The sequence below is a fragment of the Argopecten irradians genome, chromosome 3 (genome assembly GCF_041381155.1).
Source record: "Argopecten irradians isolate NY chromosome 3, Ai_NY, whole genome shotgun sequence".
NCBI classification, from domain to species: domain Eukaryota; kingdom Metazoa; phylum Mollusca; class Bivalvia; order Pectinida; family Pectinidae; genus Argopecten; species Argopecten irradians.
In genome coordinates this window covers 34315088-34328757 of record NC_091136.1, presented here as the reverse complement: position 1 = coordinate 34328757, position 13670 = coordinate 34315088, and the positions used below count along the sequence as shown (strand labels likewise).

The 13670-nt window shown below is 33.5% G+C and overlaps 1 protein-coding gene across 11 annotated transcripts in view; it reads left to right on the top strand.

Annotated features, from left to right (window-relative positions):
* Window positions 1–11341, top strand: part of LOC138318335 (leucine-rich repeat-containing protein 9-like) — a 44643-nt gene extending 33302 nt beyond the window's left edge. For 7 of the 11 annotated variants that reach the window (XM_069260608.1, XM_069260617.1, XM_069260615.1 and 4 more), the window contains 9 exons: window positions 495–722; window positions 868–941; window positions 1326–1543; window positions 2007–2075; window positions 2397–2522; window positions 2986–3151; window positions 4807–4818; window positions 5748–5958; window positions 8525–11341. In XM_069260608.1, the coding sequence (XP_069116709.1) occupies window positions 495–722; window positions 868–941; window positions 1326–1543; window positions 2007–2075; window positions 2397–2522; window positions 2986–3151; window positions 4807–4818; window positions 5748–5958; window positions 8525–8555 (1135 nt within the window). In that variant the 3' untranslated portion in view covers window positions 8556–11341. Of the gene's footprint in view, window positions 1–494; window positions 723–867; window positions 942–1325; window positions 1544–2006; window positions 2076–2396; window positions 2523–2985; window positions 3152–4806; window positions 4819–5747; window positions 5959–6222 lie in introns of all 11 variants that reach the window. The other 4 variants (XM_069260616.1, XM_069260611.1, XM_069260613.1 and 1 more) reach the window with 3 other exon arrangements.
* Window positions 11342–13670: the final 2329 nt, after the last annotated feature.

Genomic DNA, 13670 nt, shown 5'->3' with positions numbered 1-13670 from the left:
CCAAAAGGGTAAGTGCTAGCAGTAATGTATTGGGACTCTTAACAACTTGGTCACAGGCGATAAGGTTGTCCCAATTTCCTAAAACTAGCCTTCAACTTTCAGGCCAATGTGGAGCATTTCTCAAATACACTTGTACTTACTAAAAGTTGATTTTCTTTTTTCTGAGAACTCTGGTCTCTTTCCTCTGCAAAGACCTGGCTTGTACTTAACGATCTCAAGTAATTAGCATCTGAAACCCTTTTTTTTTTCAAATTGCATAGTTGATTTCAATGTAAATAAATACTTTGGAATAGATAAACTTATATTTATCTTTTGACTGGAATGTAAGATTCGTAAAATATGTTTATCCAACAAGTTACCTGATACATGTACTTCAAAACAGTTTTATAGAAAATTGTTATAATGTGGATCTAACCATTTATTGATATTGTTTATTGTCTGCCCAGTTTATGATATACTGCTGAATGAATTACTTTTGTTTGGTATATTTCCAGTGTAAACCTAGAACACAACAACCTGACCTCATTCAGTGGCCTGATTCACCTACCAAACATACGAGTGCTTTGTCTGAATCACAATCATATCGAGTGTATCATGCCAAAATCTAAGTCTGCTCCAAGACAGAAAACCACAGTGAATATGACCAATGTACGGAACCTGGACTTTCTCAACGACGGAAACTTGACCCCAATAATGGAGAACCTAGAAGTACTTCATTTAGGGTAGGTACTTAATAGGTTAAAGGAAAGGAAACAGAAAACATATATTTAGTGAAGCAGGAACAAATTGTTTGTGGAAATTAAGTTGAGATATATCATTGTCTATATATCCTTACCACTTCTGATATTTACCTGTTTTATTCAACAGTTACAATAGTATCAAGGACCTGGCCACATTACAGCTGAGCAGACTGACATCACTTAAAGCTCTCTTCCTACAAGGTATTTGTTCTAACACTCTGTATGGAGCTCAATCACCTGGCACAGTGTCCATTTAGTGTTTGGGATGACCAAAAAACCCTAGGAATTTGTGCTATACCACTTCCAGTATTTGCAAATTGTTCAACTATATCTGTTACTTTTTAAAGACCAAAAGGAACTGTTTTCAAAACATATAAATTTAGTATGGTAAATGTCAAGATAATCTCTTACATACGTATTGAATATCAATTTCAAAATGCAGATGGCTATAATGATACTCTTTTTTGTTTGGCCTATGGTACACAAACCGATGGTAAATAATAAAAAAACTCATTATATAAAGGTTTTAGACAAGTATAGGAAAGATGATGCAATTATCAAATTATTGTTGTCGCTGACATACAGGAAATGACATCACAAAAGTGGAGGGAATCGAAGGACTACACGATTTACGTGAGCTGGTGCTAGATAGAAACAGGATCAAGAATATCTCTGAAATGTCATTCGCTAACCAGTGGAATTTACAGGAGCTCCACCTGGAGGAGAATAGGATCCGAGATCTGTCTAATTTGAACTGTATGGAGCACCTACAGAGGATGTACCTCGGCTCCAACCGTATACAGGTGGGTACAGATACATCAGCTAGTTTCTAATTCTGTTGTCAGACATTTAGAATGGGAAAGGTTTTTGTATTTGAGGAAACTAGTTGATGTTCCCAGAGAAAAATTGCAGCTAATAATTAGTACTTACCTGTTCTTATTGGTCTCAATGTAGAATAAATATACAAATGTACATACCCAACCTTCTCTGCTGTCTAAAGACAATGCCATATGGAAGTCTTTTGAGCTTTAATATTGCAGCTAGCCCACAATGGATTCAAGCTAATAGTGAAATGGCAGGATCTTTATTACTTCGTCACTGCACCTCTAGCTCTGTCTAGCTCTGTCAAATCCACTTTGAATAACAATAGCAAGACAAAATAATATTTAGTTCTTCAGTTACATATCCTCAACTTGCAGTATGAAACATTTTCCATTTAAGTAAGAAAATGAAGATATTCATGGATTATTCATTTGATATTTTCAGGAAGTATCAGAACTGCAGAAGCTGGAAGGCCTAGACAATTTAATTGAAATATCTCTGGTCAACAATGCTGTGAGTATAGACATATCTTACTGCTAGAAGTGTTATATAATTTTATTTTGTTGTTAGGACAGGACTAATGTTATTTTGTTGTTAAGACAGAACTAATGTTATTTTGTTGTTAGGACAGGACTGCTTCCAGTAATACGTGGAGAATATGGAAACTGTTGGTTTAGTATAGGTTCAAAATCACTATTGTCATCAATTTTACCCCTTATGCAGAATCAGGGTCATGAATATCGTCCAATTTAAACAAATCATCATGTATATGTTACATAATACTATATAGTGTGTGAATTGATTTATAAAATATAAAACACACGTTGTCTGCAGGCTGCCCGTCGACATTTACATCGCCCGATACTGGTGTTCAAGCTGAAACAATTACTTGTGATTGACGGTCTACCTGTCAGTGAGGAAGAAAGGACCAAGGCAGAACTCTACTTCATGGATCAACAGGTCTGTAGTACTAATAGGCCTAGATTTCTCATAGTATACATAGCTTAAGCATAGACTTAGTGACCCAGATTTAGAATTTCCATTGAGTTTTCAAATGATGGAAAAGACACGGTTGAAATTCTAATACTCTCCCCTATTGATTTCTGTAGATCCTGATGAACTTCAATGCCTATATATGAAAAAGGTTATCTCCATTGTAAATATATTTTTAAATGTTTGTATAAATATGCAGACTATGATGTTATCCCCCACAGCCAGTGATGCTGTATGGTGGATGGTGGATTAGGTTATTTCCCTTGCTTGGCAATGATCATTTAAGATTTTGTATCATTATTTGGATGAATGTATTTTAATTCCTCTAGAGCCTGTGTTGACTTCTGAAGTAGGTTATTTCCTTTGTACGGTTTCAACCTGTTAAGATTTTGTATCATTATTGGGATGACTGATTTGATTTCCTGTACAGCCGGTGATGACGTCCCAGGGGCCAGTAGCTGATGGCACGCTGCCTGGTATCAGTCAGTACAAGGCCCAAGTACCTGTCAAGGTCACTACAATGAACCTAGGAACCTCCCCAATGTGGAATGGAGGAGTCATGTACGACAACGAAGCTTCAGAATCCCTACAGAGAGGTGAGCAGTAAGGCTATCATTAGATCAGTATAAATGAAGATAACAAAATTAAATATAATTATTTCATGGAAAAGAAAAATATGAGGGAAAAAAATAAACTTTTCTTGATAGTTGGGAACATCATGCACGATAAAGAGTTAATTGTTATTTTTTGTTCTACTTCATCAAAACACATGTGTTCAAAAGTTTCCTAAACTGAGTAGGATAATGATGACATAACGAGGATAACAGTTAATTACAGCATGCTCTACTTGTCATTTACTGATGGAGGTCAAAGTCCAGTGATAAATTTTCCTTTTAAATTTTGAGATTAAATTATTCCCATCTAGATATCTCAAATTTCATGAATTATTTGGTCACCTGACCATAGGTCATGGTGACCTATCGAGATAGTCTGTTGTCTCTTTTAATATTATTACATTGGTAACAAAATAACTTCAGTAAATATGAACCGAGCTTAATAAAACTTTGTATGTAGACTAACATTGGAAATATCTCGGATGAGTTAAGAAATCAGCTTAATTTGTTAGTAATTTTTGGAGTTATTGTCCTTTGCACGAATGATTATTATTGGACCTTGCGAACGCGATAACTTGTGTAAATATAAACTGAGCTTAATGAAACTTTGTATGTAGACTAACATTGGAAAGATCTTGGACACGTTGGAAAATCAGCCTGATTAGATCATAACTTACAGAGATATTGCCCTTTGTAACAATAATTATTGAACCTTTTGAACATGATAATGTGAGTAAATATGCACCAAACTTATTGAAACTTTGTATGAAGACCTATTAAATCTATGTTCCTATTTCATGAACAAAAGATATTAGTTGGCTAGTAAATGACATAAGTAATTTGCATCAAATATCAGGTGACCATTTAGGCCCATGGGCCTCTTCTATGTTACTGGGAAACATAGGCTGTTCCCCTGAAATTATGGTTTAAAATTAGTGTAGCCAATTGAACATGGCAAACATCCCTTTTAATTGACCTCCTTAACAAGATGTAACTTTTAAGCAACATTGTCTGGTGATTGTTTTAAAGTCAGTTTTAGATATTACTAGGGCTGGGTATTGGAAGGTCTAAAACGATACGAAACGTATTGACAATACTCTGAAACAATACACGATACATATTGACGATACATTGGACCTCTTTTTCAAATTCAGTTGGCCATTGTGTTTTGAAAACTGTGACAATAAAAGACAATTTTGATAAAACATTCTATAACCAGAAAAAAAATCTACCAAACATTTGATTTGGTTTATCATCCGTGTTAATTAATTTCTGTCAATTCGTATTCTTAGTTATAAAAAGGCATTTCTAATCCATTTAGGTGACGCAGATGTCTTAAACACTTCCTATTGATTTAAATGCTCTTACTTGAATGATGTTTCGGAATAAATTTTGTTTGGAATTTCCTATTTCTTAAACGAAAACAGTAGGGTGAGTTGTTAAAACGACACAGTGATATACAGCAAGTTTGCGTATCCATATTCGATACACTGCTGAAAACCGATACCTAGATATTACCTTACAGCCATGATAGTTTGTAAATTAAACTACAGAGTTGGCATTCATTATCGCTGCAATTTTTTATTTCAACAACCATACCAACTTAGTTTGAATGATGTGCGTACATTTTGTTTTAGTGGTCAGTACTGGTAAGTATAGACTTGTGGGTATATATTTGACAATGAATTGTTCTAACTCCATTGCATGACCTGTTTTCCTACATATATATATGTATGATGCTGCTGTGAAGTGTTACAGAGATAATAAATATTTGTCAGACACCACAACTGGTACGTCACACACATCCTGTGTATTTGTGAAAACTTAGAATTTATTCTGTTGTCGATAAATTCTTAACACTTTCTATTTATTAATTTACCAAAAAATTGGCCATCTTAGCTTTTAGTGCTTAAATGATAAAATTTGAGAGGGACAGGGCATACTGGTAAGTTACAGCTTTGAGGGTCAAAGTTCACTGGGTCATCATTTGAGGGTCAAAGTTCACTGGGTCACATTCTGAAGGTCAGAGGTGACTGAATTCTATTTCCACAGATTAACATATTGAATTCAGTGAACAGTTTTATTTCTGTTGTGTAATTTCATAACCAATTGAATTAATTGTTTGTTTTTTTTTCTTCATCTCCTTTATTTCATTACTATTTTAGATATGTTCACAAATAAAAATTAGTACTGCATCTTCACAATATTTTATATATATAGTGCACACACACATATTTGATGGGTGGTATTTGGGAATTTCAAATTATTGATAGTTCATCAATGAAATAAGTTATTCAAGTTTTCCATTTATTATGGCCACATTAAGCTAGAGTAAGTAAAAAACATATCTGAACTAAGTGTATTAGAGAAGTTCTCAGTTTTTTGTTCAGCTTTTGCACAGTATGTATTTCTTTTTCATGAATTGATTTTGTTTTCTTGAATTATTTTTTCCTTGAATGACAAAATCCAAACCAGCCATTCTCGGTTCCTGTTCATACAGAGGTTTAAGTTGTAGAAATGTACCTGTTATGTTATGTCAATTTTGTTATTTGCTAAAAGATTCCTTTTGTTTTTGTAGGTGGTGGACGTCGACGGACAACTAAGGGGTCAGAAAATGGTAATGGTATGGGTCTCAATCGGGGCAACACGGTGGTGAACATGCAACAGGGTCAAAGTTACGGTGGCTTCTCCTACACCACCAACGCTGGCAACCGGCCGCAGTTCTATCTCAATCAAATACCTTATGTCAACCCGCCCACACAGTCTGAGTATGTTGAGTGGTTTTCAAGGTATATATCCGCTGCCTGACACATCTTCTGAGGGAATGTTAATATCACTGCTAATTTGCATATTCATCCATTGATATAAAAATGCAGTTCCCTGCAGCTAATTTAGCCAATTGATGATGTACTGAAATGTTTGAAATGAAGTGGCACCTGGTTGTGTATTTGAGATTTTGAATTATCACTTTTTTATTACCCATTCATGTTATATACTAGTAGGCAAGCAGGTGAGAGAAGCAATGCTGCAGATAACTCTTTTATTGATCACAGAGAATCAATTTTAAAGTAAAGGTAGGCTGCTGGTGTGTATCTATACAAGATGGAGCGGATCAAAGCTAGTTCTAGATGGAGCTTTACTGTGACCTCATGCTTGTTGACAATGGTTAGACTTCCAATCAAATGGTTCTGGATCTGGAGCTTATCTAGCCTGTATATTGTAGATGTCTGGCTGTTATAAAGCTTTGTTAATTTCTATCATGTTATGTCTTTGATGAATGTTGAGATGTTGTCTAAGGTTGTTGTCAAATATTTAGTTATCTCCCTTGAATTAAAATTATGTGTTTCAACTCCTCTCAGTTTTGTAGATGGGTAGTAATTGAATTTGTGGCTACCTCCCTTAGTCTGAGGCTCGAAGTCTAACTCAATTTGCTGTATTCTACCCTTAAAGAATAGAGCTTCCTCTGTACCTGGAAAGATTTCTCAACTGAGAATAACACAAATTGGTTTAGTCTACAGGTATAGGAAATTCAAAATATGTTAAACTTTCATATTTGTTCCATTGACTTTCTGTTAATTCTCCTATAATCCTATAGATCTGGTAAATTTGTGGACTACCTAACATTATTTATCTCTCAGGGTAACAGTGAGTGTTAGGTTTATAGATTACCTCCCTTGACTTGATGTCTGTTACTTGAGTAATTGACTTCTGTAGCAAACTGTACATAAAAATCAGCAATATCTGTCTGTTCCAATATTTATTGGTTGTGATGTTTAGCTGGATGGACGAGTTATACGGGCGTGGACTTTACTATTTGTACCTGTTGTATCTAAGGATATTGGAGTTAGTCGTATGTTATATAAAAAAATGTTTTTAGTGTGCTGCTTAACCAGAAAAGATTTTTTGTAACAAGCAAAAGGATAACTGTCCTAGAAATATTTTATGACCATAATATTTCAATAATTTGTTTCACTCCAAAATGATAGTCATAAAACATGACTGTTAAAATAAAAAGATATGTTTACAAGTATATTGCTTACATTTTAGTAAATATATTTAAATTAAGGCATTATGATTTATAATTTCAGTAATATGGAAATATTGAATATGATACATTAGGTTTTTTGTGTTATGTCGGCTGCAGTAATTTAGGGACAAGTTTGTATAATGTTGAATTAGTTGGAGAAAGTACTAGCTTCCCTCAGAGGATGTCCGGGTTCCTGTACTAATATGTGTAACCACTCACTAACGCAACAGATAATGGGTAATTCATTGAGTATTATAGCTGAAGGTTGCTGGGACCCTGGTAATATGACGGCACATTTTATTTTTATCATTTTCATTTTTTTTTTTTTAAGATTATAAAATTGTCATCTCTAAGCTATTAAACAGTATTGGATCTGTCTTATTTTTTTTCACTTTTAAACTTATCAGGTTTCCATATATCCTCAGAGAAATACAGAAGGCATGATCTTGATTTCATTCTTTATTTTATCACTGTACAGACATTATGAAAGCAAAATAACAAACACTGCATGGGGAAACAGCTGCTTCCATATTTCTATGGAATTTAGAAAGATTTTTGAAATATGATTTTTAAGTATTCACTGGTAATATTGATAAACTTATTTTGTAATATTCTTCATATGACCAGCACAAAGATGCATGTAATAAATACGGCATTGTTTCTGCACACACACCTGCTTCATATTTAAGCATCTCTCTTGCTTCATCACACTTTGCCTAGCTGTAGATATTTCACCATGGTAGTGGTACAGACATTTTTATGTAATAGTTAAATTATTTACTGGTTTAAAAGCAGAATGTTCAGCTTTTGATACAATGTAAGTAAAAATCATGTTTTCATTAACAAAACGTGAAATTAGTTAGAGTAAATTAAATGTGTTTGAATTTGAAAAGACTGTCAAATGCAGTGCATAATTGTTTATACATGTATGTTGCATTTTTATTTTGTGATAAAACATTTTCTGTAAGCGTTGTTCATGTACGTCATAACATTTATTGTAATGTCTGTAATTACTAAGTACATGTTGGGTGATTTCTGTTTCTAGACACAGTTAGAGAAATCTTTTAAAATGTTAAGTTACAAATCCAAAAATTCATCAAATTAAAATAAATCAAATTCATTTGATAATAATGTAATTAAAATCAAATAACTAAACAAAATGGATAGCAATACACTGTAGTTTATTTTAGTTGTGAACCTATGACAAAAATGCATATCAATGGATTAGATATACCAGTGTCAAATTATTCTGATCTTAAAATTGAAAGATACATATGATATTTTAACATGTGATTTGTTACAAACAATCTCTTTTCATCTGATTTCAGGATAAATCAAGCCAAGAATAACAAAAGATGACACAAAAACAGAACTTTCCTTGTGTTTTGTTATTCTGAACACCAAAATTCCTAGAGAAATTGGCAGGCAACTCGTAAACGAAACATAACTGCTGAGTCTTAAAGACGATGCAAACGAGCAGACAGTTTAGACTATGAAGATCCATTATGTAAAGGACCTACCAGCTACATCAGAAAATCATTATAGACTCCGTGATATTGCTCAATAGAATAGATTGTCATCCAAACATTCTGACAAACTCCTCCTTACTTGAGGTGGGATCAACCCCAACATGTAGGCTGACCTAGTGTCCTATCCTTAAAGATAGGAGTAGTCCTTTTCTTATAGGATGTGAGCTTGCATCTCCATGACCTCATCCCAGCCTGGGTTAGACCCGACATCGTCGACTGTGCAATACATACTGGACATGCAATCCCCTCATCATGCCGTGTGTAGTTGGTCATACTGTGGCCTTGATCTTTGATGACTGACTTTAGATCTTTAGACTTTACAGTCACACTTGTGTTCATTTATATTGCATATGGTGAACTTATGATGATTTACACAAAATAAGAATATGTGCAACAAAAATTTGTAAGTGTGCCTAGCAACAGAATTGCTTAAAAACTTTGTTGTCATGGAAAGATTAACTGTGTCACTATGTATGAATATCAATCACAGTGAAAGGGTCACAATGTGGCCATATATAATCACCTTCTCGTTAACTTATTGGATCATTTATTGTATTAATTGTGATGCTTTGTTTAACATATTTTTAAGTTATATATAAATGTGGTAATATTTATGAACTGCCCACAATATCCATGTGCTGCATGTTAAAGTTTGCACCTTGAAGAGAATTCCATAATTGAATCTTTAAAAATTTTATTTTTGTGATATTTATATGTATTATATGATATTCATATTATAAGTTAACAGTTAGTGACTTTGCCTGTTAAAATGAAAGTTTGATCATGTGTATGATACTAAACACTTTATCATCTGTATTAGATCAGAGAATGAAAAATATGAACAAGATGTTAAGAAACAGGGGAGACAATCTATATCATCACCCAGCAATGTAAAATAGTTGTCATGTAGAAAAAAATAAAGAAAAAGAAAGAAATTTTGCAGTGTTATTAGCTAAAACAATACATTGGTTAACCGTGTGAGTTCTATGGGCATTGCCTTAGTCACACTGATAGCTGTGGATCTTAACTCCTCCGTGAAGTGATAAAGAAGTGGCCATTTTACAAAATGCTGATGACATAGATTGACACCCTATCCAATTATATAACAAAATTTAGGTTCAGTATACCAAAATTGTTGTGCATTTCCAATACAAAGAAAAGTAACAATTTTCAATAAATTCATTTATTGTTCTGGGAAAAAAAAAACTGAAAAAGAGATGTGAAGTCCTCATATGTTAGAATAGTTCAAGTATATAAACGTGTTGATTGAAGTATAAAGTTTGACTCTCAATAGAAACATGGCAAACATTTTCTAATGATGGAATTTATTTTGTTATTATTCTATTTATTAATCTGTTTGGCCTATTAGGCCTAAATATTACTGTATAGTTGGTGATTTTTGTGGGTATGATATTTTTACGATTTCACAGGAGAATACTAGGATCGAAAAATTTGATACGCGAAATATTTGAGAAATGATTGAATCATTTAGACCGTGAAAGCCAGATCTTAAATACTTAAAACCATAAAAGTTTTATTTTCTCTAGTATTTAAATCTAAAATCGTGAAATCCTTAGCCCGCGTAAATAACACGCTATACAGTATCCAAGTTACTGTGATACCACAATGGAAATGCTGCTTTAGTATACAACAGATAGTTTTAAACAAAAGTTAATCAAAATATCTATTGATTATGAATTCATATTTTTCCTTTACTTTTAGTGCTAACATACCTCTGTTATTGACCAATCTATAGACTTAATAATAATTATGTGCATATTATGTGATAAATTGATATATTTTTGACTTATATTCTGAAAGAGTGTCATAATATGGTTTGAGCTGTTAGACAATAATTTTACAGTGATGTAACAATATTATCTAAAAGTGTGTGCATATGTGGATGGTTTTCATGAGCTATTAGAACATAAATTGTCTACATGAGTTATGTGTATTTGTATGGCATGTTGATGTGTGAAAGTGCCTTGCAAGAATACTTGTATAATCAAAAATAGTTTTAATTCTGGAATTGTAATTTGATTGTACATACAGTGATTTGACACATGTGATTATGGCTTGTATTTATAAACACTTGTAGGGTACATTATTTTAACTTAATAACCATGCCATGTCAAAAAAAATTGATGGCCAATGCATGTTAAAAGCATATACATCAACGATAAATTGGTCTGTGCATGTTGTAGAGCATGTGTTATAATTATGCTTGTTAACAAATGGACACACAAGTACTCACATGTGTCAACCATGTACTTTATGCTGTTTTTGTGAGCTAGTGTATGAAAGACATCCATCTTGCCCACAATAGTTGGTCTAGGATACATTGCTACCTCCAATTATTGCTGAACTCATCAGTGAAGAAGTTGGAATGAAATATTAATTGATTCATAGTCGTTTGTACAGTAGAATCTCAGGCTGGTCAATTGTGATACAAATGTGAAGCAATCAACAATGTATAAAATTGTATCCCACTTTGTTCTATTTATATTTTCAACGCTCGAGGAATATGTTCCTAATTTATTCCATCAGTCAGTGCTTTCCTCCATAGCTGTGTATTCAATCTGTCTCATTCTTCTTTATAAATAAAGATTGTCTCTCTTTTGGTATTGGTGATATCTGGGACAGATTGTACAATTTTCTCAGAACTCTCTAGGGAAACAGTTAAGGCATCATTTTTCCTTGTTATTCAGATCTATTAGAGTTACTTCCCTTTGTTTCAGACTGTCACTACTGATGGAGTGAAACAAAGGGAAGTAACTGTGATAGATCATAATAATAATCCAAATTATACAGTGTCTTCCCCCAGTCTAGTCAATATAAGGAGAAACAGTAAGGTGGTGAAGTGTCGATGAATATTGGACTTTTTGTCATGTATGATTCCGGTAATTGGGTAGCAGTTAGTTTATCATGTGTTGAAGTTCCTGAGATAAAACGTCTGTGGTGATAACACTTAACACAAATTAACATTTCAGGTACTGTACCTTTATCTTACCTTTGTACTGTTTGATATTCTCAAACATTAGAAAATTAAGTAAAGGCTATCCCCTATTAGAAAATTAAGTAATAACTTGACACATATTCACAAGTCTTCAGAACATCAGTAGATTTTGTAAAACTGATATGCTAGTTTAATTGCATTGGAATATTTAACCCCTATTTACCATGTAAAGCAAGGTTTACTGGCCCTAAGAGTGTATTGTGACCTTTAACAGTTTGTTCAATGGTGCTTGTACTTGTAAGTTCAATGCATCCATGTTCAATGTTTATGCTAACTTTATTCATGCCTAACATAACATTCCAGAGTGTTGTCTTCATATGACAAAAACATAGTTCCAGTATCAAAGGTGACTAACTGAGATGATAAACCATGTAATAAAACATTGACATAAATGACATCGGGTTTATTTTTGTTTCAGTTCTCTCCATTCTTAGTTATCAGAGAATTTTGAAGACCAAAAGGCCAATATTTAGATCACCTGAGGGGTTAGTGTGACCTATAGTCATTGTGCTCATGTGTTGTCCATCATCTATAAATGTTTAATTCAAACAACATTTTTCTTCAATAACTGAAAGGCCCATGGTACTTATCTTGGATCTGTAGCATGCTGGAATAAAAGATTAATAAATTTGTTCAGTTGAATGACCATGTCCATTATTCAAGGTCAAATAGGCTAAAATCTTCATATGCCTTCTTTTGAAAAATCTGATACTGTGCATGTATCATGCTTGGATGTAGGACTACCAAAATTGTTCAAATGAATGACCTTGACCGTCATTCTAGGTCATGGATCACATATATATAGGCTATGAAATTAAACGGCTTTCAACTAGCTAAGAGGAATAAGGACCTTATTTTGGGCCTGTAACTTGCTAGGATAGTTTTCTGAAATGAGAAATGACCTTTGGCCATTGAAATATCTGGAAAGTCCCGTGGAAATTTAGTACAATGCTATTTACATTTAGTAAATGTTCGTAAATGACAAGAAATGTCGACATGGACGCGTGTTTTTCAGTAATTGTATCATTGTCGGTAAACTAGATTATATTGTTATAACCATCGTTCATACCGGTAAAGGATTTAGCTTCATCCAGCATGAAAATCACTGACGAAGAACCCTCTACTTATTTCCATCTGAAACTAGTGTTAAGAACCAGGATTCAATATCATTTGTTTTAAACCTATGAAAAGTGCTTTGGAAATATTTCAAGCAAAATATTCATAAGAGTTTTAAAAAACACTCTCTTTATTGTAAATCTAACAAGAATTCCCCGAACAATCACTCGAAATTCTGTGAATAAAAGATACACAAGATTATCGTGAAATGCCCTGATTGTGCATGAACTTGAACCAATATTGTGATGTCAAACAGATATGTAGCGTGCCAATACATTCTATGTCAAAAAAATAATAAAGTGAAAGCTTTTCCGGGCTTTGGGATCGGGAAAATGTTTCACATAAAAAAAAAGAATGTCGGGCCGGGACATAGCGTAATTTTAGATCCTCTCGTCCTTTATGTATTGTGGATTCGAATTCTCCAAATTCCAGAATTGCATGAATGGTCACGAATGTTATAGTAAATGGTTGTAAAATTTAATCGCCAGTTGTGATAAAATTACACATATCAGGTAAGATTTCTTCCGTTTTTGTTTGAGGTCGATCGGCCCTCAACCAGAGAAATGGGAACTGAAATGGTACAATGGTTGCCGAAAATTAGCTGCAATAATTTCTTGACATACAACAGCGTCGTCTTAAGGCGAGTGTAGGAGACCGAGTGGTCATCCAAGGCTTCACAGATACATGCCCGTCATGTAAGCTACTTAAATACACGCATGTTTAATGTTAAATCATTTTTTACATAGACCACAGTGTTTAAACTTTGTTAAAGTTTTGTACTGTATTATTAAAACAAAGGAATATTAGTTAGCT